Source organism: Salvelinus alpinus, chromosome 1 (genome assembly GCF_045679555.1).
Source record: "Salvelinus alpinus chromosome 1, SLU_Salpinus.1, whole genome shotgun sequence".
Taxonomy (NCBI): Eukaryota; Metazoa; Chordata; class Actinopteri; order Salmoniformes; family Salmonidae; genus Salvelinus; species Salvelinus alpinus.
The window spans coordinates 82,202,946-82,223,787 of NC_092086.1; the positions used below are offsets into that span (position 1 = coordinate 82,202,946).

The 20,842-nt window shown below is 42.1% G+C and overlaps 1 protein-coding gene across 3 annotated transcripts in view; it reads right to left on the reverse strand.

Moving 5' to 3' along the window:
- LOC139531711 (syntaxin-1A) overlaps nt 1-20,611 on the reverse strand; it is a 40,732-nt gene extending 20,121 nt beyond the window's left edge. For all 3 annotated transcript variants that reach the window (XM_071328428.1, XM_071328437.1, XM_071328422.1), the window contains exons 1-3: nt 20,461-20,611; nt 5,384-5,461; nt 1,351-1,450 (exon numbers count right to left, since the gene is read on the reverse strand). In XM_071328428.1, coding sequence (XP_071184529.1) covers nt 1,351-1,450; nt 5,384-5,461; nt 20,461-20,490 — 208 coding nt within the window. In that variant the 5' untranslated portion in view covers nt 20,491-20,611. The remainder of the gene's footprint in view (nt 1-1,350; nt 1,451-5,383; nt 5,462-20,460) is intronic.
- Nucleotides 20,612-20,842: the final 231 nt, after the last annotated feature.

Below are 20,842 nucleotides of genomic sequence, written 5' to 3' on the forward strand. Positions count from 1 at the left end.
AGATACTTTTATTCAAAGGAACTTACAATCCATGATATGCTAGTTGGAGCGCTGGATGGGTGGGGAGTTGAAGCTGACGTGAGTGTGTGTGTCTCTTGAGTGATGAAAAAATATTTTATACTCGGTGACAGTTGAAGAACATGGTTCACTTTGATTCCCCTTATACTCAAAATGGAGCCACTTCTCTAATGACACCAAAACAGATCAACAAATTAAAGCATTTCTCTCTGTACTTCAGTGAAATGTCATACGTGTTACTGTGAATTCAACACACAGACACTTCCCTATGCTAGCTAGAGTGCTTTGGTAATTACACCAATATTCATCTAATAAGACTTAATGGGAGATGGAACATTGCATCTCTCTCCAAATGCAACCCAGGGGGAAATTGCCCAACGTGAGTAGTCTATAATTGGAATGTATTAATATTTCACTTGACGTGTCTGTCGATGAATATAAATGCAAATGGAGGCTTTCTTTTTCCATCAGCGCCTTAAGCCCAGTGGTTCTTCTCAAGCCTTAAATGAACCTCTCTGCAAGGCCAGACCGGTCTGGCCAACCAGAACACATTGGAGATTAGTGCTTGTTAGGGAAATCTCTTAATTAACTGGCCATGTTTAATAGTTTTTGATTGATAAAAATAGGGGGGGGGGGGGGGGGCAAATGCATCCATGCATAACTACATGTATTATTTTATACAATGCAATTAAATGATTATATTACAAATTCCAAAGAAAACAGAAGGATATTTATACACTAATTAAAATGAAGTTGTGGCACATTGACTCACTAACTTGCATACTGAAAGTAAGTGTGGTGTCACACACCACACACACGTCTCTCCAGAGAGTGAGTGACCTTCCATAAACGGTGTGAGTAGACACCACTCCACACCAACAACACCAAAGTCCTCATGCCAGGGCATTCACATAATGGGCTATTCTCCACCTCAATTCAACAAGTAAATTCTCCAATTCCGGAACTTAACAAGTAGTGTTTCAGAGTCTCCTCTCCTTTTCACACATTACATGTGCTGCCAACACTGATAAGAAAACAGTAGGGGTGTGAGAAGAATACATTGCGGGTTGAGGGTAACATAGGGCTTGCTAGTGTAGCATGTGGGCTCAACAGATAATAACTCTTGATGTATAACTAGGCTGTAATGAAAGAGAGGTTCAGAGGTAGTATGCACTACCTATGACCGTGTGTGTGTCTGTAGGAGGCAGATAGCCTCCTACCATTTCGCAAAAATCTCATTTCATGATCTGTGGAGGTTACCACCCACCTTTTCCCTCTCCCTTGTTCCATCTCTCATCCAGGGAGGAAGAGTAGAGGAGAAGAGTGACTTACTTTCGTCAGGATTGGGGGCGGCCAAGATGGCGCTGTGTTGTCTCTTCACCTCCTCCACCTTCTCTGAGAGCTCCTCGATGAAGCCTCGGATCTCCTCCACCTGGTACAACAGAGAGGGAGACATTATTCAACAAGCCCACTCGAGGCCATCCACAAGCAGACCAGGTAATGATGTAGGACCCAGAAAGAAGCCCTTTTAAAAAAAGCATAACATCTATACTTAATATGATTTCTGTTTGTACAAATGTGTTATATCACTCAGATTTGGGGAGACAAAATCTGTTAGCACATTAGAGGCCAATTGCCTAATCAAAACAGGCAAGCTAACAGAGCTTTTTACTTGACGTAGCCCATGCAGTCGCTGTGTAGATATGCCCCCAATATAACTGTCATAAATATATCAAACGGTATTGGGCCCATTCCATTCATTTGGCAATGCAAGTGGCTTCACTCTCAGTGCAAGTGGCTTCACTACAGTCCCTGGTTCGAAACCAGGTTGTATCACATCCAGCCGTGATTGGGAGTCCCATAGGGCGGCACACAATTGGTCCAGCGTCGTCCGGGTTTGGCCGTCATTGTAAATAAGAATTTGTTCTGAAACGACTTGCCTAATTTAAAAAAAAGGTGAAAAAAAATGAATATATATATTAATATACAGTGGGGCAAAAAAGTATTTAGTCAGCCACCAATTGTGCAAGTTCTCCCACTTAAAAAGATGAGAGAGGCCTGTAATTTTCATCATAGGTACACTTCAACTATGACAGACAAAATGAGAAGAAAAAAAATCCAGAAAATCACATTGTATTTATTTGCAAATTATGGTGGAAAATAAGTATTTGGTCAATAACAAAAGTTTTTCAATACTTTGTTATACTGTATACCATTTGTTGGCAATGACAGAGGTCAAACGTTTTCTGTAAGTCTTCACAAGGTTTTCACACTGTTGCTGGTATTTTGGCCCATTCCTCCATGCAGATCTCCTCTAGAGCAGTGATGTTTTGGGGCTGTTGCTGGGCAACACGAACTTTCAACTCCCTCCAAAGATTTTCTATGGGGTTGAGATCTGGAGACTGGCTAGGCCACTCCAGGACCTTGAAATGCTTCTTACGAAGCCAATCCTTCGTTGCCCGGGCGGTGTGTTTGGGATCATTGTCATGCTGAAAGACCCAGCCACGTTTCATCTTCAATGCCCTTGCTGATGGTAGGCTTTGTTACTTTGGTCCCAGCTCTCTGCAGGTCATTCACTAGGTCCCCCCGTGTGGTTCTGGGATTTTTGCTCACCGTTCTCGTGATCATTTTGACCCCACGGGGTGAGATCTTGCGTGGAGCCCCAGATCGAGGGAGATTATGAGTGGTCTTGTATGTCTTCCATTTCCTAATAGTTGCTCCCACAGTTGATTTCTTCAAACCAAGCTGCTTACCTATTGCAGATTCAGTCTTCTCAGCCTGGTGCAGGTCTACAATTTTGTTTCTGGTGTCCTTTGACAGCTCTTTGGTCTTGGCCATAGTGGAGTTTGGAGTGTGACTGTTTGAGGTTGTGGACAGGTGTCTTTTATACTGATAACAAGTTCAGACAGCTGCCATTAATACAGGTAACGAGTGGAGGACAGAGGAGCCTCTTAAAGAAGAAGTTACAGGTCTGTGAGAGCCAGAAATCTTGCTTGTTTGTAGGTGACCAAATACTTATTTTCCACCATAATTTGCAAATAAATTCATAAAAAATCCTACAATGTGATTTTCTGGATTTTTGATTTTTGAAGTGTACCTATGATGAAAATTACAGGCCTCTCTCATCTTTTTAAGTGGGAGAACTTGCACAATTGGTGGCTGACTAAATACTTTTTTGCCCCACTGTATCTATCAGCCCTATCACAGCACACCACACTTAGTTATAGGCCTCAGTGATGTCATCAGTGTGCAGTGTGTGTCTATAGGGAGCTGGTCTAAATATCACTGGTGGAGGAGAGAGACAGAGAAAGACGTTGGTTACGTCAATGTGTATATTCCACCACTACGGACGCTGCACAGTGCCTGGTAGTTAGGGAGATTCTCAGCTGAGTATGGTGCTCCTCTACAGCTCAGCATGGTGTAGTATTTAAGTGTGCTGTTAGAGAGCTCAGACACTGCATGTGGGCAGCCTGATGGGAAAATGCCTGTTAAAGTAGAGGAAGCAATGCCAGCAAGGCTTCAATGAGTCATGGAGAGAGAGGAGAGCAGAGGGGATTTAAGTTATTATACCATCACAGTCCCTGTGGAATAAGTTGTACTTAGAGCTAAATTCAATTCATGTATTGATTTATCCACCTTTATTTGATCAGGTAAGTTGATTAAGAACGCATTGTCTTGGGAACATAGGAAGAGGTGCATCATGGGAGAGGTGAGGGGGAGGTTTGAGTAAGCCAGTCGGAGGGTAAGGAATCAGATGCTAAATTAATAAAATCAGCAGGTTCAGAACTGTGCTGTATGTACCATGCTAATATCAAACACAGATAGCTCATTTCTATGGTCCTTAGATAGCATCTAGCCCCACCCCATAGAGGCCTATGTTTGATGGCTTGATGTGTATCTAGATACGGCATGGGCTCTTTGATGACTGATCCCTTACTTTGGAAGAGAACTGCTCGCGGAAGACGTGTCTGAAGTAATGACGCAGGAGCTTGAACATCTGTAATTGGGAGCGCAAGACATTGCCTACCTACAGTGAGATGTATCGACTTCAGAGCTCAAATGCTGAGCACAAACATGGCAACCCCGCTGCTTCACGCATAACAGGGCCTGTTCAGTTATGGAAGTAGCTAATGTTAGAAACAGAATAAACTCCAGCTGAATTACAAATTAAATCCTCAACTCAGAGTCACTTACAGTTGAGGCTGAACTAGGGCTGCATGATATGGGCAAAAAAAAAAAAAAAAAAATAGAATAGTGATTTCTTTAGCAAATATTGTGATTTGACGCACGATATAGATCAAAACACTTGAGTAAAGTGTTGAAATCATAGAAATAGAATGACTTACAGTGTATATTAAGACGCAAAGAGGAAAACAGCATCGTTCTTGTTTGGAACAATAGGTTGACTCCATATGACCCAACAGAACGGTATCCAGTATGATATTGAATCTAACAGAGGAGCAACTGTGCTGCTTGAGTGACAGGGGGTGGGGCTTGGTGTGTGTGGGAAGCAGCCGCAAGAGAAAAAAAACAGAGTAAACTATAGAAACGGACGTTACATGCGGCTGAGATGCATTTCAAAATATTGCATGCGATATGGATCTCGTGCAATATGGATATTGAACATGTAAATATTGTGATTTCGATGTGAATTTGATTAATTGTGCTGCCCTAGGCAGAACCTTCCATGGCCTTTTCCTGTCCACGGAAACCAATGCTAATGCTAAAGGAGTTAGCCTATATTTGTGTAAACGCTGCTGGGTTTTGTTTTCTGCCCCAAATCTACAAGAACCACTGAACATTTGGCCCAGTTACCACTTGAAATTAGGCTCCACAAGTAGGCCAGGTCTGGTTGCCATACCTAACCAGATGTTCGCTGTGAAAATGCTAGTCCTGCCCATAGTCAAAGTGCCAACTCTCCCCTAGTGCTCATATCCCACATTTGTACCAAATCTGGACCATATGACATAAGTTCCTGTGCCAGCACTGAGACATATATGTTGCACCAAAACAAAAACGATATGGCCCACAGTCGGCTGCTGTCTACGTTAAGATTAAAACAGTGTAATAGAGTAAGATGCAAATGGTGGGAGAGGAAGGCAAGCCAAACGTTGCTTCAACACATTGTTATTTAACCTCAAATACAGGTTTCTTCTTTGCAACTTTAGATTATGCTAATTGGACCTCTTAGCTAAATTACCAGTATTCAGCAGAGATATAAAAGGCACTTTGATGAACAATGTTTTGTATAATTGAATGGACCTCAGAATTTCTGATTTAGTTGACCTGTGCAGAGCCTGTGTACATCTCAGTGGTGTACATACACAGAGCACTCGCCGCTCTCACACACACACGTGGGGCTTACCTGTACAAAGAACTCATCCATAAATCGATCTTTTTCCATGTTGACTGCCACATCATCTTCTTCCTCAGTCTCCTTCCCCTAAAGGTACATAGACAAGGCAATATTAACAGAAATTAATACATTTTGAAATGTGGATGTAGAAAATGCATCTAAAAAGCATCAAAGACCATCTGCAAAGAGCCTGAGAACCGAATAAAAAAAATGAACTGGCAACTTCCACATTTGTCATGCCTAGCGCAACTCTACTAGTTAATGTAACGTCAACAACAAAGCAAAATAATTATTCGCAGCCAGAGAAAAAGACGCCTATGATGACAAAGGATCCAATTGATCCCCAAAAAGAAGGCGAAACAGGGAAGGAGGGCTCTCTCTGGGGGATTTGTGAAGGAAGTGCTATCCTTATCACATAGACCTTGGCAGCTGGGGGTGGATGCAATGAGTGCTAAAAAGCATGAATGTTTAATTCCTCTACCAGAGGGGGTCCTTGGGGAGGTTCAGGACGTGGACACGGGGTCAGGGTTCACCTGCCCTGTATGCTGTCACATCTCAAACATTTAATTAATCTTATCTAGAGCGACTTAGTTAGTACATTCACCTTAAAGATGCAATATGTAACTTTTTGGGCGACCTGACAAAATTCACATAGATATGCGAGTTATTGATCGGTCAATCTAATTGAAAGCAAGTCTAAGAAGTGGTAGATCTGTTCTATGTGCGATATTTCTATGCTGCCCATGCTTCATTTTTTTTTTTGTCTTTTACTTTGGTTTTGTACACAAGCTTCAAAACAACTGAAAATACAATATTTTTGGTTATGGGCAATATATTTCAGAGCAGATTAGATGCTACAATGATTCTCTACACGATACTTGCTTGTTTGGTCACAAAATGAAATTAGGTTAACTACTATAATTTTTCGGCTGAGCAATTTCTGCATCTTTAAGATAGTCGTTACGGGGGGACAAAATGGCGCCGTAGAGAGAACACTGTGTTTCAGCGAGCTCCCGTGGCATTCGTAAATTTATATTTTTTCATTAATCTCCTAACTTGAAAAAGTGGTAGCTTTGGCTAAATAAGTTATCCTACAATGAGTCTTGACGGCTATTTCTCAAAAATCTCCGACAACATGCCCAACAGAACTACTAAGAACTCGACCAAAACCACCATTCCTGTAGATGTACAGGAGGAGCTAGCTTACCTTAGCGAAGCTAACACCATTGCGGATCCAGGCACAATGGACCTGGTGATTCAAAAGATGACGGATAACATTACTAAAGTGATCGATGTTAAGATAAGAACGGTCTTGGAAGCAATAGCAGGCCATTCAGCTGAACTACAGAGGGTTGTCAAACGTGTTGATGAGGGGGAAGGAAGAATTGTTGCAGTGGAAGCTTCAACTACATCTATGGACACTAAAATAAAAGCACTTGAGAAACAGGTGCGCGAAATGGCGGAGCACATTGACGACTTGGATAATCGAGGACACAGATGCAATATTCGTGTTGTGGGACTCCCGGAAAATTCTGAAGGGACACGTTCAGTAAATTCTTTTGAGGAATGGATCCCTGACTACCTACAAATGGACACTAAGGCTGGTCGTGTGAAGCTGGACAGAGCCCATCGTTCTCAAGCACCGATACCCAGTCCCAACCAGCGCCCACGGCCAGTGGTTATAAAGTTCCACAACTTCACCAACAAGCAGCGCGTCATGGATGCGGTTAGAAACATCGGTTCTGACGGTAGTCAACTTAAAGGTCCAAAGGTCTCATTCTTCAATGATTATTCCACAGCGGTTGTACGAAGACGCAAAGGGTTTGATGAGGCGAAGGCTCGACTCAAGAGAATGGAGATGGACTACGCACTGCTGTACCCCGGCCACATTGAAGATTATGGTCAACGGATCGCCTAAGAAACTCTACACACCTGAAGAGGCTGCTGCGTTTATTGACTCTCTCGGGTAAATAACTTTAAGCTGCACCTCCGCAGCATTGGATACATTTTTTTATTTTATTTGAATCTGATCATGAAACAGTGGTGTGAGTTCTCACGTGCTCCGGTTCAGTAATATTCGTATTTCTATTATTTCTCTTGCTAAAGTAACTGCCGCTATAGCTCAGGCTGAGATATGGGTGAATCTATATTGGTGCCCAGGCTTGGTTTTAGGTGGAAGAGCCTCAATCTTTATATATTGATTTTCATTTCCATATATATAAAGGATGAGGCTATTGAGTGGCAATGCAGACTTAAGAGTCTACATTGGAAAGTTGAAATCCACTGCATGTTAGCTAGTGGGAAAACCCCCTTTTGGATCTTTACATGTTTAATTTTTGGGATTAGCATAGTTCGAGTTCAGGGTTCATATCGTTTGTTTATGCTCGGTGAAATAGAAGAGAGTTCAACACATGGAAAAAGGTACCACCCCACTTTTACAGTAGGATTCAGTCTGGATATTGAATGGTCAAAGTGCAATGGCAGGTAACAGACTGCGTGTATGTACATGGAACATTAGAGGGAGCCATAACCCCATTAAAAGGAAGAAGGTACTGTCTTTTTTGAAAAAAGAAAATATTGATATTTCCCTGTTGCAAGAAACTCATTTGGATGATAAGGAGCATCTGAAATTACAACAAGGGGGGTTTGGTCAAGTGTTTTTCTCATCATTTACATCCAGAAGTAGAGGTGTAGCAATTCTTGTGAAAAAGAACTTACCACTTAAGGTCTTGAATTGTGTGAAAGATACATTTGGTCGCTTTGTTATAATTAATGGTACTTTACAAGGGCAGAACATCTCCATAATGAATATTTACTTCCCTCCTGCCCACCCCCCTGATTTCCTCACTAAGGTATTTCTAGACTTTTCAGAATTAAACTCAGACACTGCAGTGGTTGGAGGAGATTTTAATTGTTTGTTGAACCCCCTTATTGATAAGTTTCCCAGCGGTATAGCTTCACTCTCTCCTCGAGCTAAGTCACTTAAAGCTATTTGTGATGATCTGGGGTATGCTGATGTTTGGAGAACTTTTCACCCCTCCAACAGAGAGTTCACTTTTTTCTCTGCACCTCATGGATGTCAGACTAGAATAGATTACCTTTTTATGCCCAGGACGTCTTTGCAATCTGTTTTATCCACTAGGATAGGAAGCATAGTCATATCTGATCATGCAGAGGTGATCCTGGACATAAAACTCAACGGGGCATTCAATCTGTCAAAACATTGGAGGTTGAATACAACCATCCTTAAAGACCATACATTCACATCATATTTTATTACAGAGTTTAAAGCATTTTTCTCTATTAACTCTCAATCAACAGATAACCCCTCGCTCCTTTGGGAAACCTGTAAAGTGTACGCCAGGGGTCTGATTATGTCATACACAGCCACTAAGAGGCGGAAAAAGCGTGAAAAGCAAAAAAGGTTAGAGGGTGAATTAGGAACTAAAGAGAAGGACTACATTAAAACTCCCACTCCTGCCCTATTAAAAGGAAATATCAGTTCTTAGATCAACGTTGGACTCTCTCCTAACACAGGACGCTGAAAAGAAAATGAGATTTGTCAGGCAAAAGCTATATGAACATGGCGATAAGCCAGGAAAGTACTTGGCGTACCTAGCTAAAAAGAGAGCTGACTCACAGTCAATTGCTACTATTACTGATTCTGATGGCAATCATTTATATGATTTTTTTTAATATAAATGACTCATTTGAGAAATTTTATGCAAATCTTTATGCCTCAGAACTGCCAAATGATGCACCCAAATTAATGAAGAACTTATTTTCTAAGATTGAGCTCCCTACTATCTCCGAAGAACAGAGGTCTCTCCTTAATGCCCCTATTACCGAGGAAGAGATAATGTTCGCAATTAAGAATCTGCAAAATGGTAAGGCCCCAGGACCAGACGGGTTTTGTAGTGAGTTCTGTAAAGAGTTCCATGGCCTGATCCTTGAGCCATTGCGTGATATGTTTAACCACTCATTTTCAAATGACCAGTTCCCTCAAACACTGAGAGAAGCCAACATATCACTTATTCTCAAAAAGGGAAAATGTCCAGAGTCTTGTTCCTCGTACAGACCAATTTCCCTTCGGAATGTGGATAGAAAATTGTTTTCTAAAATTCTAGCCACAAGATTAGAGGACTCACTGCCACTAATTGTGAAAGGAGACCAAACAGGCTTCATTAAGGGCCGTAAGTCATGCAACAATGTCAGGCGGCTTCTTAATGTAATTCAAGCCTACCAACAAAGTACTAGGGATGGTCTTGTGCTCTCCCTAGATGCTGAGAAAGCATTTGATCTTGATTCTTTGCTCTAAATAAATTTGGTCTAGGGGACAACTTTATAAAATGGGTGAAAGTTTTATATGATGACCCTCAGGCTGCTGTCCTTACTAATGGGCTAAGGTCAAATAGCTTCTCTATATACAGAGGTACCAGACAGGGCTGTCCTTTGTCCCCTCTCCTATTTGCACTCGTTATGGAACCACTGGCCGAGGCCATCAGGGTAACGCCTGCTATACAGGGGCTGCTCATTGGTGATGTTCGCCATAAAATAAGCTTGTATGCTGATGATGTCCTGATATTCATCTCTAGTCCCCAGACTTCAACTACATCTCTTATTAATATTATTGAATTATTCAGCGAATTCTCAGGCTACAAGATTAACTTAACTAAATCAGAGGCCTATGCCACTTGGTAACCTTCACTCTGTACCTAATACTTCTCCCCCCTTCCCTTTTAAATGGTCTCCCTCAGGTTTTACGTATCTGGGTATATTTGTAACTCCCAAACTCCAGCAAATGTACAAAGCCAATTTTGTTCCCTTGTTTGATACAATAAGACAGGATCTGGAGCGCTGGAACTCTCTCCCGATTTCTTGGTTGGGTAGAATATCCCTCTTGAAAATGAACATTTTACCTAGACTACTTTACCCAATCCAAATGATCCCAGTATTACTCTCCAATAAGGTAATAAAGGATGTAAATGGATGGCTAAGTTCCTTTATATGGAGTAAACGCAAGCAAGACTTAAGATGGCAATATTGCAGCTGCCAAGTTCTATCAGGTTCTATCAGTGGTGTTCCCACCTATGTTATATTTCTGATTGGATCACAAACAATGACTCCTCTATTTGGTTAGACATTGAGACTTCTTTCAAAATACCCCTTACAGGATCTTTTATTTTTCAGAAGTTTCAAGTCTGTAGAAGATCACTGCAATAATCCTATTTCACTTAACACACTCAAAGTATGGAGGTCAGTTCAGCGCTTCCTGGGAAGGTCCAAACTAACCTCTGCTCTTACCCCAATTCTTAACAACCCAGATTTTGGTCCAGGATTGCTGGATGCTGGCTTTAACTTTTGGCTTAATAAGGGCATACGCAGACTAAATGACTTATTTGCTGATAAGATTTTATTGTCATTTGAGCAGATGGTGGAGAAATATCGACTCCCAAAGCAGGACTTTTTCCGCTTCCTACAAGTAAGACATTATATTGTGAAGAGCACCACCTTAATTGGTAACCCTGATATGTCTGTCATTGAAAGAATGCTTTTTTCCCCACAACGGAAAATGTCTGTAAGTCTGTTTTATGATGCTTTAAGGTCCTTTTCTGCTGTCGACACACAGAGGGTGAAACAAGTGTGGGAGAAATAATTGTCTGTTACTATTGACTAAGAGATGTGGGAGGACATTTGGAGATATGCAAAAACAATATCTAATCGTACTAGAGCAATCCAATTAAGAATAATACACAGATTGCATATATCCCCAAATCGCAGACATGCTTTTAACCCCTCTTCCTCTTCTCCTCAGTGTCTTAAATGCAAAACTGATACAGGCACCCTAACACATTGTTTATGGTCATGTACCAAGATACTAGTCTGGTGTTCTGCAAGAAATTGAGAAGATCCTAGGGGTTGATCTAGAATTGGACCCAGTTTCTTTACTGTTGGGTCTCCCTAGCAGGCATGTTACTTCTGTGGGTAAGAGGAGGCTTTACAACATCCTTACCTTTGCAGCAAGGAAAAACATCATTTTACAGTGGATTAGTGATAAGGTTCCTTCTATTAAAGATTGGCATAAGATACTATTTGAATGGGTGCCTCTGGAATATCTGACATGTACATTGCATTCTAAAACAGATCAGTTCTACAAAGTATGGGAACCCTATCTAAATTACCTAGAACCTGAGTTATCAGCTATTATGCTGCAAGGATTCTCTTAGAATGGTGGTGATCTATGTATTTCAGAATTACACTGTACGTTCCATGTGTGGAACCTAACTTCTTAGTTTAAACTGAGCTTTTTTGTTTAATTTCTGTTTGTAAGTTTGTTTAAAATGTATGTATTGAGAGACGCAATGATGGGGATGGGGTGAGAGAAGCGGGGAGAGGAAAATGGTGTGCGTGTGTATGTGTGTGTATGTATGTATATGTATATATACATGTGCAGGTATGTGTAAGTGAGTGCTGTTTTTTTTGCTTTGTCTCTGTTGTTGTATCTCTTAATATGGGTGAAAATTGTGAAATTCCAATAAAAATACTGTTTAAAAAAATATATATAATAATAAAAATGTAAAAAAGATAGTCGTTACGGTGGTTGTCCCACCTAGCTAAGGCAAAACAGGTTTTTGGAAATTCTTGCTAATTTATTACAAATAAAACAAATACCTTATTTACATAAGTATTCAGAGCCTTTGCTATGAGACTCAAAATTTAGCTCAGGTGCATCCTGTTTCCATTGATCATCATTGAGATGTTACTACAACTTGATTGGAGTCTACCTGTGGTAAATTCAATTGATTGGCACACACAACTGTCTATATAAATGTACCAAAGTTGACAGTGCATGTCAGAGCAAAAATCAAGCCATGAGGTCAAAGGAATAGTACGTAGAGCTCCGATACAAGATTGTGTCGAGGCTCAGATCTGGGGAAGGGTACCCAAAAAATGTCTGCAGCATTGAAGGTTCCCAAGAACACAGTGGCCTCCATATTTCTTAAATAGATGAAGTTTGGAACCACCAAGACCCTTCCTAGAGCTGGCCACCCGGCCAAACTGAGCAATCGGGGGAGAAAGGCCTTTGTCGGGGAGGTGACCAAAAACGCAATGGTCACTGACAGAGCTCACCCTTCCAGAAGGACAACCATCTCTGCAGCACTACCATAAAGGCCTGATTGGTGGAGAGTGGCCAGACGAAAGACCATGAGAAACAAGACGCTCTGGTCTGATGAAACCAAGATTGAACTATTTAGCCTGAATGTGTCACGTCTGGAGGAAACCTGGCACCATCCCTACTGTGACGCATGGTGGTGGCAGCATCATGCTGTGTGGATGCTTTTCAGTGGCAGGGACTGGGAGACTAGGCAGGATTGAGGGCAAGGTGAACGGAGCAAAGTACAGAGAGATCCTTGACGAAAAGCTGCTCCAGAGCGCTCAGGACCTCAGACTGGGGGGGGCGAAGGTTCACGTTCCAACAGGACAACAACCCTAATCACACAGCCAAGACAACGTAGGAGTGGCTTTGGGGAAAAGTGTCTGAATGTCCCTGAGTGGCCTAGCCAGAGCCTTGAACCCAATCGAACATCTCTGGAGAGACCTGAAAATAGCTGTGCCTCGACACTCCCCATTCAACCTGACAGAGCTTGAGAGGATCTGCAGAGAATAATGGGAGAAACTCCCTCAATACAGGTGTGCGAAACTTGTAGTGTCATACCCAAGAAGACTCAAGGCTGTAATCGCTGTCAAAGGTGCTTCAACAGAGTACTGAGTAAAGGGTCTGAATGCTTATGCAAATGTGATATGTTTTTTATTTTTTAAACATTTGCAACAATTTCTAAAAAACTGTTTTTGCTTTTTCAATATGCGGTATTGTGTGTAGATTGATAAGGGGGGGGGGGGGAATGTAATCAATTTTAGAATAAGGCAGTAATGTAACAAAATGTGGAATAAGTCAAGCGGTCTGAATACTTTCCGAATGCACTGTATGACATGTCGCATACATACTCAGTCAGGCCCTTGTGATTGAAGAAGGCTCAATGACGATGTTGGTATACATGGGTGGGAAATGCTAATTTAATCAACACTAGAGCCTTTGCTACCTCAACAGTTTGAATCAGGCAATACATTTTTCTACCCATACCCATCTTCTTTCACTGATCACCCATTCCCACTTACCTTTGGCCTCTATTGAGAAGCATTAGCCAGCCACAGAAGGAAATTAGCCTTCATGAATATCGCCTTAAAGCTAGCCTGGCATGCCAGGATTCGAGACGCCTGTAATAGCACCAAGACATCAAGGCTAGTGAACAAGCAGGAAACCAGATGAAGACAGATCAAATTATATCATTCCAAAGATATCCAGCAAATAGGATGAAAATATACTTGGGAGCAAAATGCAATTAGCAGAAACAGGCTATCGATGCCATTGTAAACCATGCTTATCTAGGAGTATATTGGATTTAGACTTTACTCATTATAGTAACAAACTAATAAGTCTAATGTAACTATTTGCATTAACTTAATTATTTTTCCTCAACAAAATGTAGGTTTGTGAGATTTATACAAGGTATGTATTTCATAATAAAATCTTCAAAATGTAATCAAGGTATGAGTACTTGTAAAGCACAGATGTGATTCTTTGTTTCACAATAAAAAATGAAAAAGGACATTTGATGGTTGACATCAAGAGAGGTGGAGGTTGATGATGAACCTAATGGTCCCCGTGGAAGTAGTGGGGGAGCGTTTTCACCGTCACACACTCATCCTGCTCCTACACATAGGCTGTGGGAGGGCACAGGAAGGGAGACAAAGGTTCCTGGCTCCATGCTGCTACACCATAGTCATTATAGCCATCAGCCCACACTGACACCACATTATCTCCATTAGCCTACACGTTCCACGACACAACAAAACCCACAAACGTACACTCAAACACCCTCCTCTCACCCACACACACACACTGTCCTCTCACACACAAGAGAGAAAGGGAGGGCGATAGAAAGAGGGGTGACCACTCCATTCCCCCCCTTCTATGGTTAGGGAGGACATGCCTTTTCACGACCGCCGTTCTGCCGACTCACTCTAACTCCAGCTCCATCTGCACACTCATCATCACACTCAGTGAAAGCCGTCAATGCTGTCACTGGCAAGTGTTACATAATATTTCAAGTGGTCAAAAGGAACCATCAATAACATTAAAGTAGTGTCATAGCTGAGATATTAAAGATATTATCCAGACAACATGTAAGCATTAAATATTAAACAAGAACTGGCCATGGGCAGTTTGGACAATCCCATTGCTTTATGCTGTTTTACAATCTACGAGAGGCCCTTGAGAAGTACAGTATCTAGAGGTTTTCAAAAAGGACACCAGTGAATACACAATTCAACACTGGCATACACTAACAGACATGATGCATCTCTGAGAATACACCAAGATCTCAAACTACTAAGAACAGCATTGGTATAGCACTCTAACCATCGGACAATAGTGATCGTGGAAAATTAAAAAAATACAATCGATACAGTTACATATCGGGATATTAATTTCGACGATACATCGTATTGTTTTGACAACGTCGCACTATTATTTTTACGCTAGTTGGCTGTACCTGCACCATCAGTATTTTTCCTTCATTGCTTGTTTTATTTTCTTTAACCAGGCAATTCAGTTTACAATGACGGCCTACTCCGGCCAAACCCTAACGACGCTGGGCCAATTGTGCGCCGCACTATGAGACTCCCAATCACGGCCAGTTGTGATACAGCCTGGAATCAAACCAGGGTCTGTAGTGACGCCTCTAGCACTGAGATGCAGCGCCTTATACCACTGCAACACTCGGGAGCCCCATCTCCATCTTCTATTTAAATAGAGAGCCAATTTGTTTTCAGCATTTCATATCCATAACTGATCAAAACGTGTTTTCTCATGGCTCTCGTCCATCTGCAGCAGACATATTGTGAGCAATATGTTTGGAACATCGAATCGCAATAAAATCACAGTATCGAGTTGCAATACATATAGAATTGTGAGCACCGCAATATACACTACCGTTCAAAAGTTTGGGGTCACTTAGAAATGTCCTTATTTTTTGAAAAAAAAGCACATTTTTTGTCCATTAAAATAACATCAAATTGATCAGAAATACAGTGTAGATATTGTTAATGTTGTAAATGACTATTGTAGCTGGAAACGGCTGATTTTTTCATGGAATATCTACATAGGCTACAGAGGCCCATTATCAGCAACCATCACTCCTGTGTTCCAATGGCACGTTGTGTTAGCTAATCCAAGTTTATCATTTTAAAAGGCTAATTGATCATTAGAAAACCCTTTTGCAATTATGTTAGCTACGCACAGCTGAAAACGGTTGTGCCGATTAAAGAAGCAATAAGACTGTCCTTCTTAAGACTAGTTGAGTATCTGGAGCATCAGCATTTGTGGGTTAGATTACAGGCTCAAAATGGCCAGAAACAAAGAACTTTCTTCTGAAACTCGTCAGTCTATTCTTGTTCTGAGAAATTAAGGCTATTCCATGTGAGAAATTGCCAAGAAACTGAAGATCTCGTACAACGCTGTGTACTACTCCCTTCACAGAACAGCGCAAACTGTCCCTAACCAGAATAGAAAGAGGAGTGGGAGGCCCCGGTGCACAACTGAGCAAGAGGACAAGTACATTAGTGTCTAGTTTAAGAAACAGACGCCTCACAAGTCCTCAACTGGCAGCTTCATTAAATAGTACCCGCAAAACACCAGTCTCAACGTCAACAGTGAATAGGCGACTCCGGGATGCTGGCCTTCTAGGCAGAGTTGCAACTAAAAAGCCATATCTCAGACTGGCCAATAAAAAGAAAAGATTAAGATGGGCAAAAGAACAGACACTGGACAGAGGAACTCTGCCTAGAAGGCCAGCATCCCGGAGTCGCCTCTTCACAGTTGACGTTGACACTGGTGTTTTGCGGGTACAATTTAATGAAGCTGCCAATTGAGGACTCGTGAGGTGTCTGTTTCTCAAACTAGACACTAATGTACTTGATAAATTGGCCTCTGTACGCCCATGTAGATATTCCATAAAAAAATGTAATCTGCCGTTTCCAACTACAATAGTCATTTACAACATTAACAATGTCTACACTGTATTTCTGATCAATTTGATGTTATTTTAAAAATGGACCAAAAATGTGCTTTTCTTTCAAAAACAAGAACATTTCTAAGTGACCCCAAACTTTTGAACGGTAGTGTATCTCGTATCGCCAAAGTATCGTGAGGTCCCTGGCAATTCCTAGCCCTGTTGGACAACATACCCACCCATGCCGTACACTTTTTGAATCAAATGCCGGTGTGGAATCATCACACAGGCACCAGGTTCTCTCTCAGACCCCCATATCCAGTCAGATGCATGCAGGGCATGGCAAAGGTGTTAATAATGCATAACCCCGTTTGCGGGCTACAGGATCTGAATGCACAAAACCATCTATGACCAATTCCATTGGCTTCCTATGGTCTCAAAAACAGCCAATTCAATTCGTAGCAGTCATCTCCAGAATCCACGCACAGAGCCCCAGCATGTCTTCCTACACTGAACAACTCAGAAGCAACATTGAGTAAAGATGAATTAGACACTGCATAATTTGGGAAGATGAAACTAAATTAGGGATTGAGGTGTAGCTGGATCTACTCAACAGGTGACTTAGGAAGTGGATCTCACCATTAGACCACTTTTGATGTCTGAAAAATGTGTTGCGGTGACTTTGTCACATGTAAAATGCCTGATGTAAACAAATCAATCTAAAAGCTGATATGTCAGCACCATGGACAGTGATAGAATCCCAAACTGTTGAAATTCAGCACCACAGAAAATTGGACAGTGACTGCAACTCATTATTGCACTGAATATGAGAGGAAATATCACCCTCCAGTCATTCTATGTCTTGTGGTGTTTAACAGCCACAGCAGCATGACGTTCCAGTGTGAAATGGCTTTTTTTAATAGCAGCAAGCTGTGGAGCCTGAAATGGATTTGAACTTAATGTAGAGGTTTAACAATGACTGGGCAGTCATAAACTGCATGACCAAAAGTATGTGGACAACTGCTCGTCGAACATCTCATTCTAAAATCATGGGCATTAATATAGATTTGGTCCCCCTTTGCTGCTATAACAGCCTCCACTCTTCTGGGAAGGCTTTCCACTAGATTTTGGAACATTGCTGAGGGGACTTCTATTCAGCCACAAGAGCATTAGTGAGGTCGTGCACTGATGTTGGGCGATTAGGCCTGGCTCGCAGTCGGCCTTCCAATTCATCCCAAAGGTGTTTGATTGAGTTCAGGTCAGGCCTCTGTGCAGGCCAGTCAAGTTCTTCCACACCAATCTCGACAACCCATTTCTGTATAGACCTTGCTTTGTACACGGGGCATTGTCATGCTGCAACAGGAAAGGGCCTTCCCCAACCTGTTGTCACAAAGTTGGAAGCACAGAATCATCTAGAATGTCATTGTATTCTGTAGCGTTAAGATTTCCCTTCACTGGAACTAAGGGGCCTAGCCCAAACCATGAAAAACAGCCCCAGACCATTATTCATCTTTCCACCAAACTTTTGTTGGCACTATGCATTCGGGCAGGTATGGTTCTTCTGGCATCCGCCAAACCCAGATTTGTCCATCGGACTGCCAGATGGTGAAGCGTGATTCATCACTCCAGAGAACTCATTTACACTGCTCCAAAGTTTACTGTTCCAATGGCAGCGAGCTTTACACCACTCCAGCCGACGCTTGGCATTGAGCATGGTGATCTTAGGCTTGTGTGCAGCTGCTAGGCCATGGAAAACCATTTCATGAAGCTCCCGACGAACAGTTATTGTGCTGATGTTGCTTCCAGAGGTAGTTTGGAACTCGGTAGTGAGTGCTGCAACCGAGGACAGATGATTTTTACGCGCTACACACTTCAAAACTCGGAGGTCCCGTTTTGTGAGCTTGTGGCCTACCACTTCGTGGCTGAGCCATTGTTGCTCCTAGATGTTTCCACTTGACAATAACACCACTTACAGATGACAGGAGCAGCTCTAGCAGGGGAGACATTTGACAAACTGACTTGTTGTAAAGGTGGCATCCTATGACAGTGCCACGTTGAAAGTCACGGAGCTCTTCAGTACAGGTCATTCTTCTGCCAATGTTTGTCAATGGAGATCGTATGGCTGTGTGCTCGATTTTATACACCTGTCAGCAACGGGTGTGGCTGAAATAGCTGAATCCACTCATTTGAAGGGGTGTCTTTTGGCCATGTAGTGTATGTAACAAATTGGCCCCATCTATAAGAAGAAAAATCTTTACTCTCTGTGAAACCATTCCTAGATTACATTTGGGATATCACTCATGTGAGACGGACTGTGATTGGTCAGTGTGGTACCTCTGGGGGAGAAACCAGGTGTCGACTGTCATCCACAGATGCTAACGCAGCTCCTCTGAGAACTGCCCCCTTTTCTCCCGCTGTGTGTGTGAGATAGAGAGGGAGCGCTAAAGAGATACAGTGCCTTCGGAAAGTATTCAGACCCCTTAACTTTTTCTACATTGTTATGTGACAGCCTTATTCTAAAATGTATTAAATCCCCTCAATCTACACACAATAGCCCATAATCACAAAGCAATAAGAGGTCTTTTTTTCTTTTACAAAAATTGAAATATGACATTTACCTCTGGCTGGGCCACTCAAGGACATTCAGAGACTTGTACCAAAGCCACTCCTGCATTGTCTTGGCTGTGTGCTTAGAGTTGTTGTCGTGTTGGAAGGTGAATCTTCGCCCCCCGATGTCTGAGGTCTTGAGCGCTCTGGAGCACGTTTTCATCAAGGATCTTTCTGTACTTTGCTCCATTCATCTTTGCAGCGATCCTGACTAGTCTCCCAGTCCCTGCTACTGAAAAACATTCCCACAGCACGATGCTGCCACCACCATGCTTCACCATAGGGATGGTGCCAGGTTTCCTCCAGGCGTGACGCTTGGCATTCAGGCCAAAGAGTTAAATCTTGGTTTCATCAGACCAGAGAATCTTGTTTCTCATGGTCTGAGAGTCCTTTAGGTGCCTTTTGGCAAACTCCAAGCAAGCTGTCATGTGCCTTTTACTGAGGAGTGGCTTCCGTCTGGCCACTCTACCATAAAGGCCTGATTGGTGGAGTGCTGCAGAGATGGTTGTCCTTCTGAAAGGTTCTCCCATCTCCACAGATGAACTCTGGAGCTCTGTCAGAGTGAGCATCGGGTTCTTGGTCACCTCCCTGACCAAGGCCCTTCTCCCCCGATTGCTCAGTTTGTCCGGGCGGCCAGCTCTAGTAAGTCTTGGTGGTTACAAACTTCTTCCATTTAAGATTGATGGAGGGCACTGTGTTCTTGGGGACATTCAATGCTGCAGACATGTATTGGTACCCTTCCCCAGATCTGTGCCTTGACACAATCCTGTCTCGGAGCTCTATGGACAATTCCTTATACCTCATGGCTTGGTTTTTGCTGTTACATGCATTGTCAACTGTGGGACCTTTTATAGACAGTTGTGTGCCTTTCCAAATCATGTCCAATCAATTGAATTTACCCAGGTGGACTCCAATCAATTTGTATAAACATCTCAATGATGATCAATGAAAACACGATGCACCTGAGCTCAATTTTGAGTCTCATAGCAAAGGGTCTGAATAGTTATGTAAATATGGTATTTCTGTTTTTATTTTTAATAAATTTGCTAAGATTTCGAAAAATCTTTCGCTTTATTATTAACTATCCTAATAATGGACAACATTCTACAACACCTGACGGTGCCAATGTTTTCACCGTCCTCTCACACGTTGCGTTTCCATATGGACGTGTGGAACAAGTTTTTACCTTGATAGCCTACTTAGCAAAACGGATCCCCAGAAATGTACACCATTGTTATGAAATGACAGTAAATACTTAAAAAAAAAGATGTTCTACTCTAAAACAGCTGCTTTCCAACTCCCAAGAAATAAGTGAGGCGCACCTTCCGCCCAACCCATCCGAATAACCACCGTTTGCTTCTGGGGTCTCAAATATAGTAGGGTAGAATTACAAATATAATCACTTACCACCCTTAGCTCGTGTGTACGGTCCTTCATCGTGAATTGACAACTTTTCCACTTGTTTCTACAACTAGGTTGATGCGCCTTATATCCGTACTCTCGAGTCAGGGTTTTTATTTTATTTTCCGTGAAGAGAGCGGCGGGCGCGCGCAAGGGGTGTAGATCAATCGAGAGCGCGCAATAATCTCGAGGCACAAAATGTCATGAATTTTCTTGACATCAATGTATTAGAAATGTCACTTCAACAAAAAAAATCGTAATTATTTTCGCAGAGATTAATATCACGATACTCGTTTCAGGATTAAAAGAGATACATATTGCATGGTACAGACTACAATATGGCAGACACATTTTAAATAGGCCTCCCTTCCAGATTATGAAGAATAAA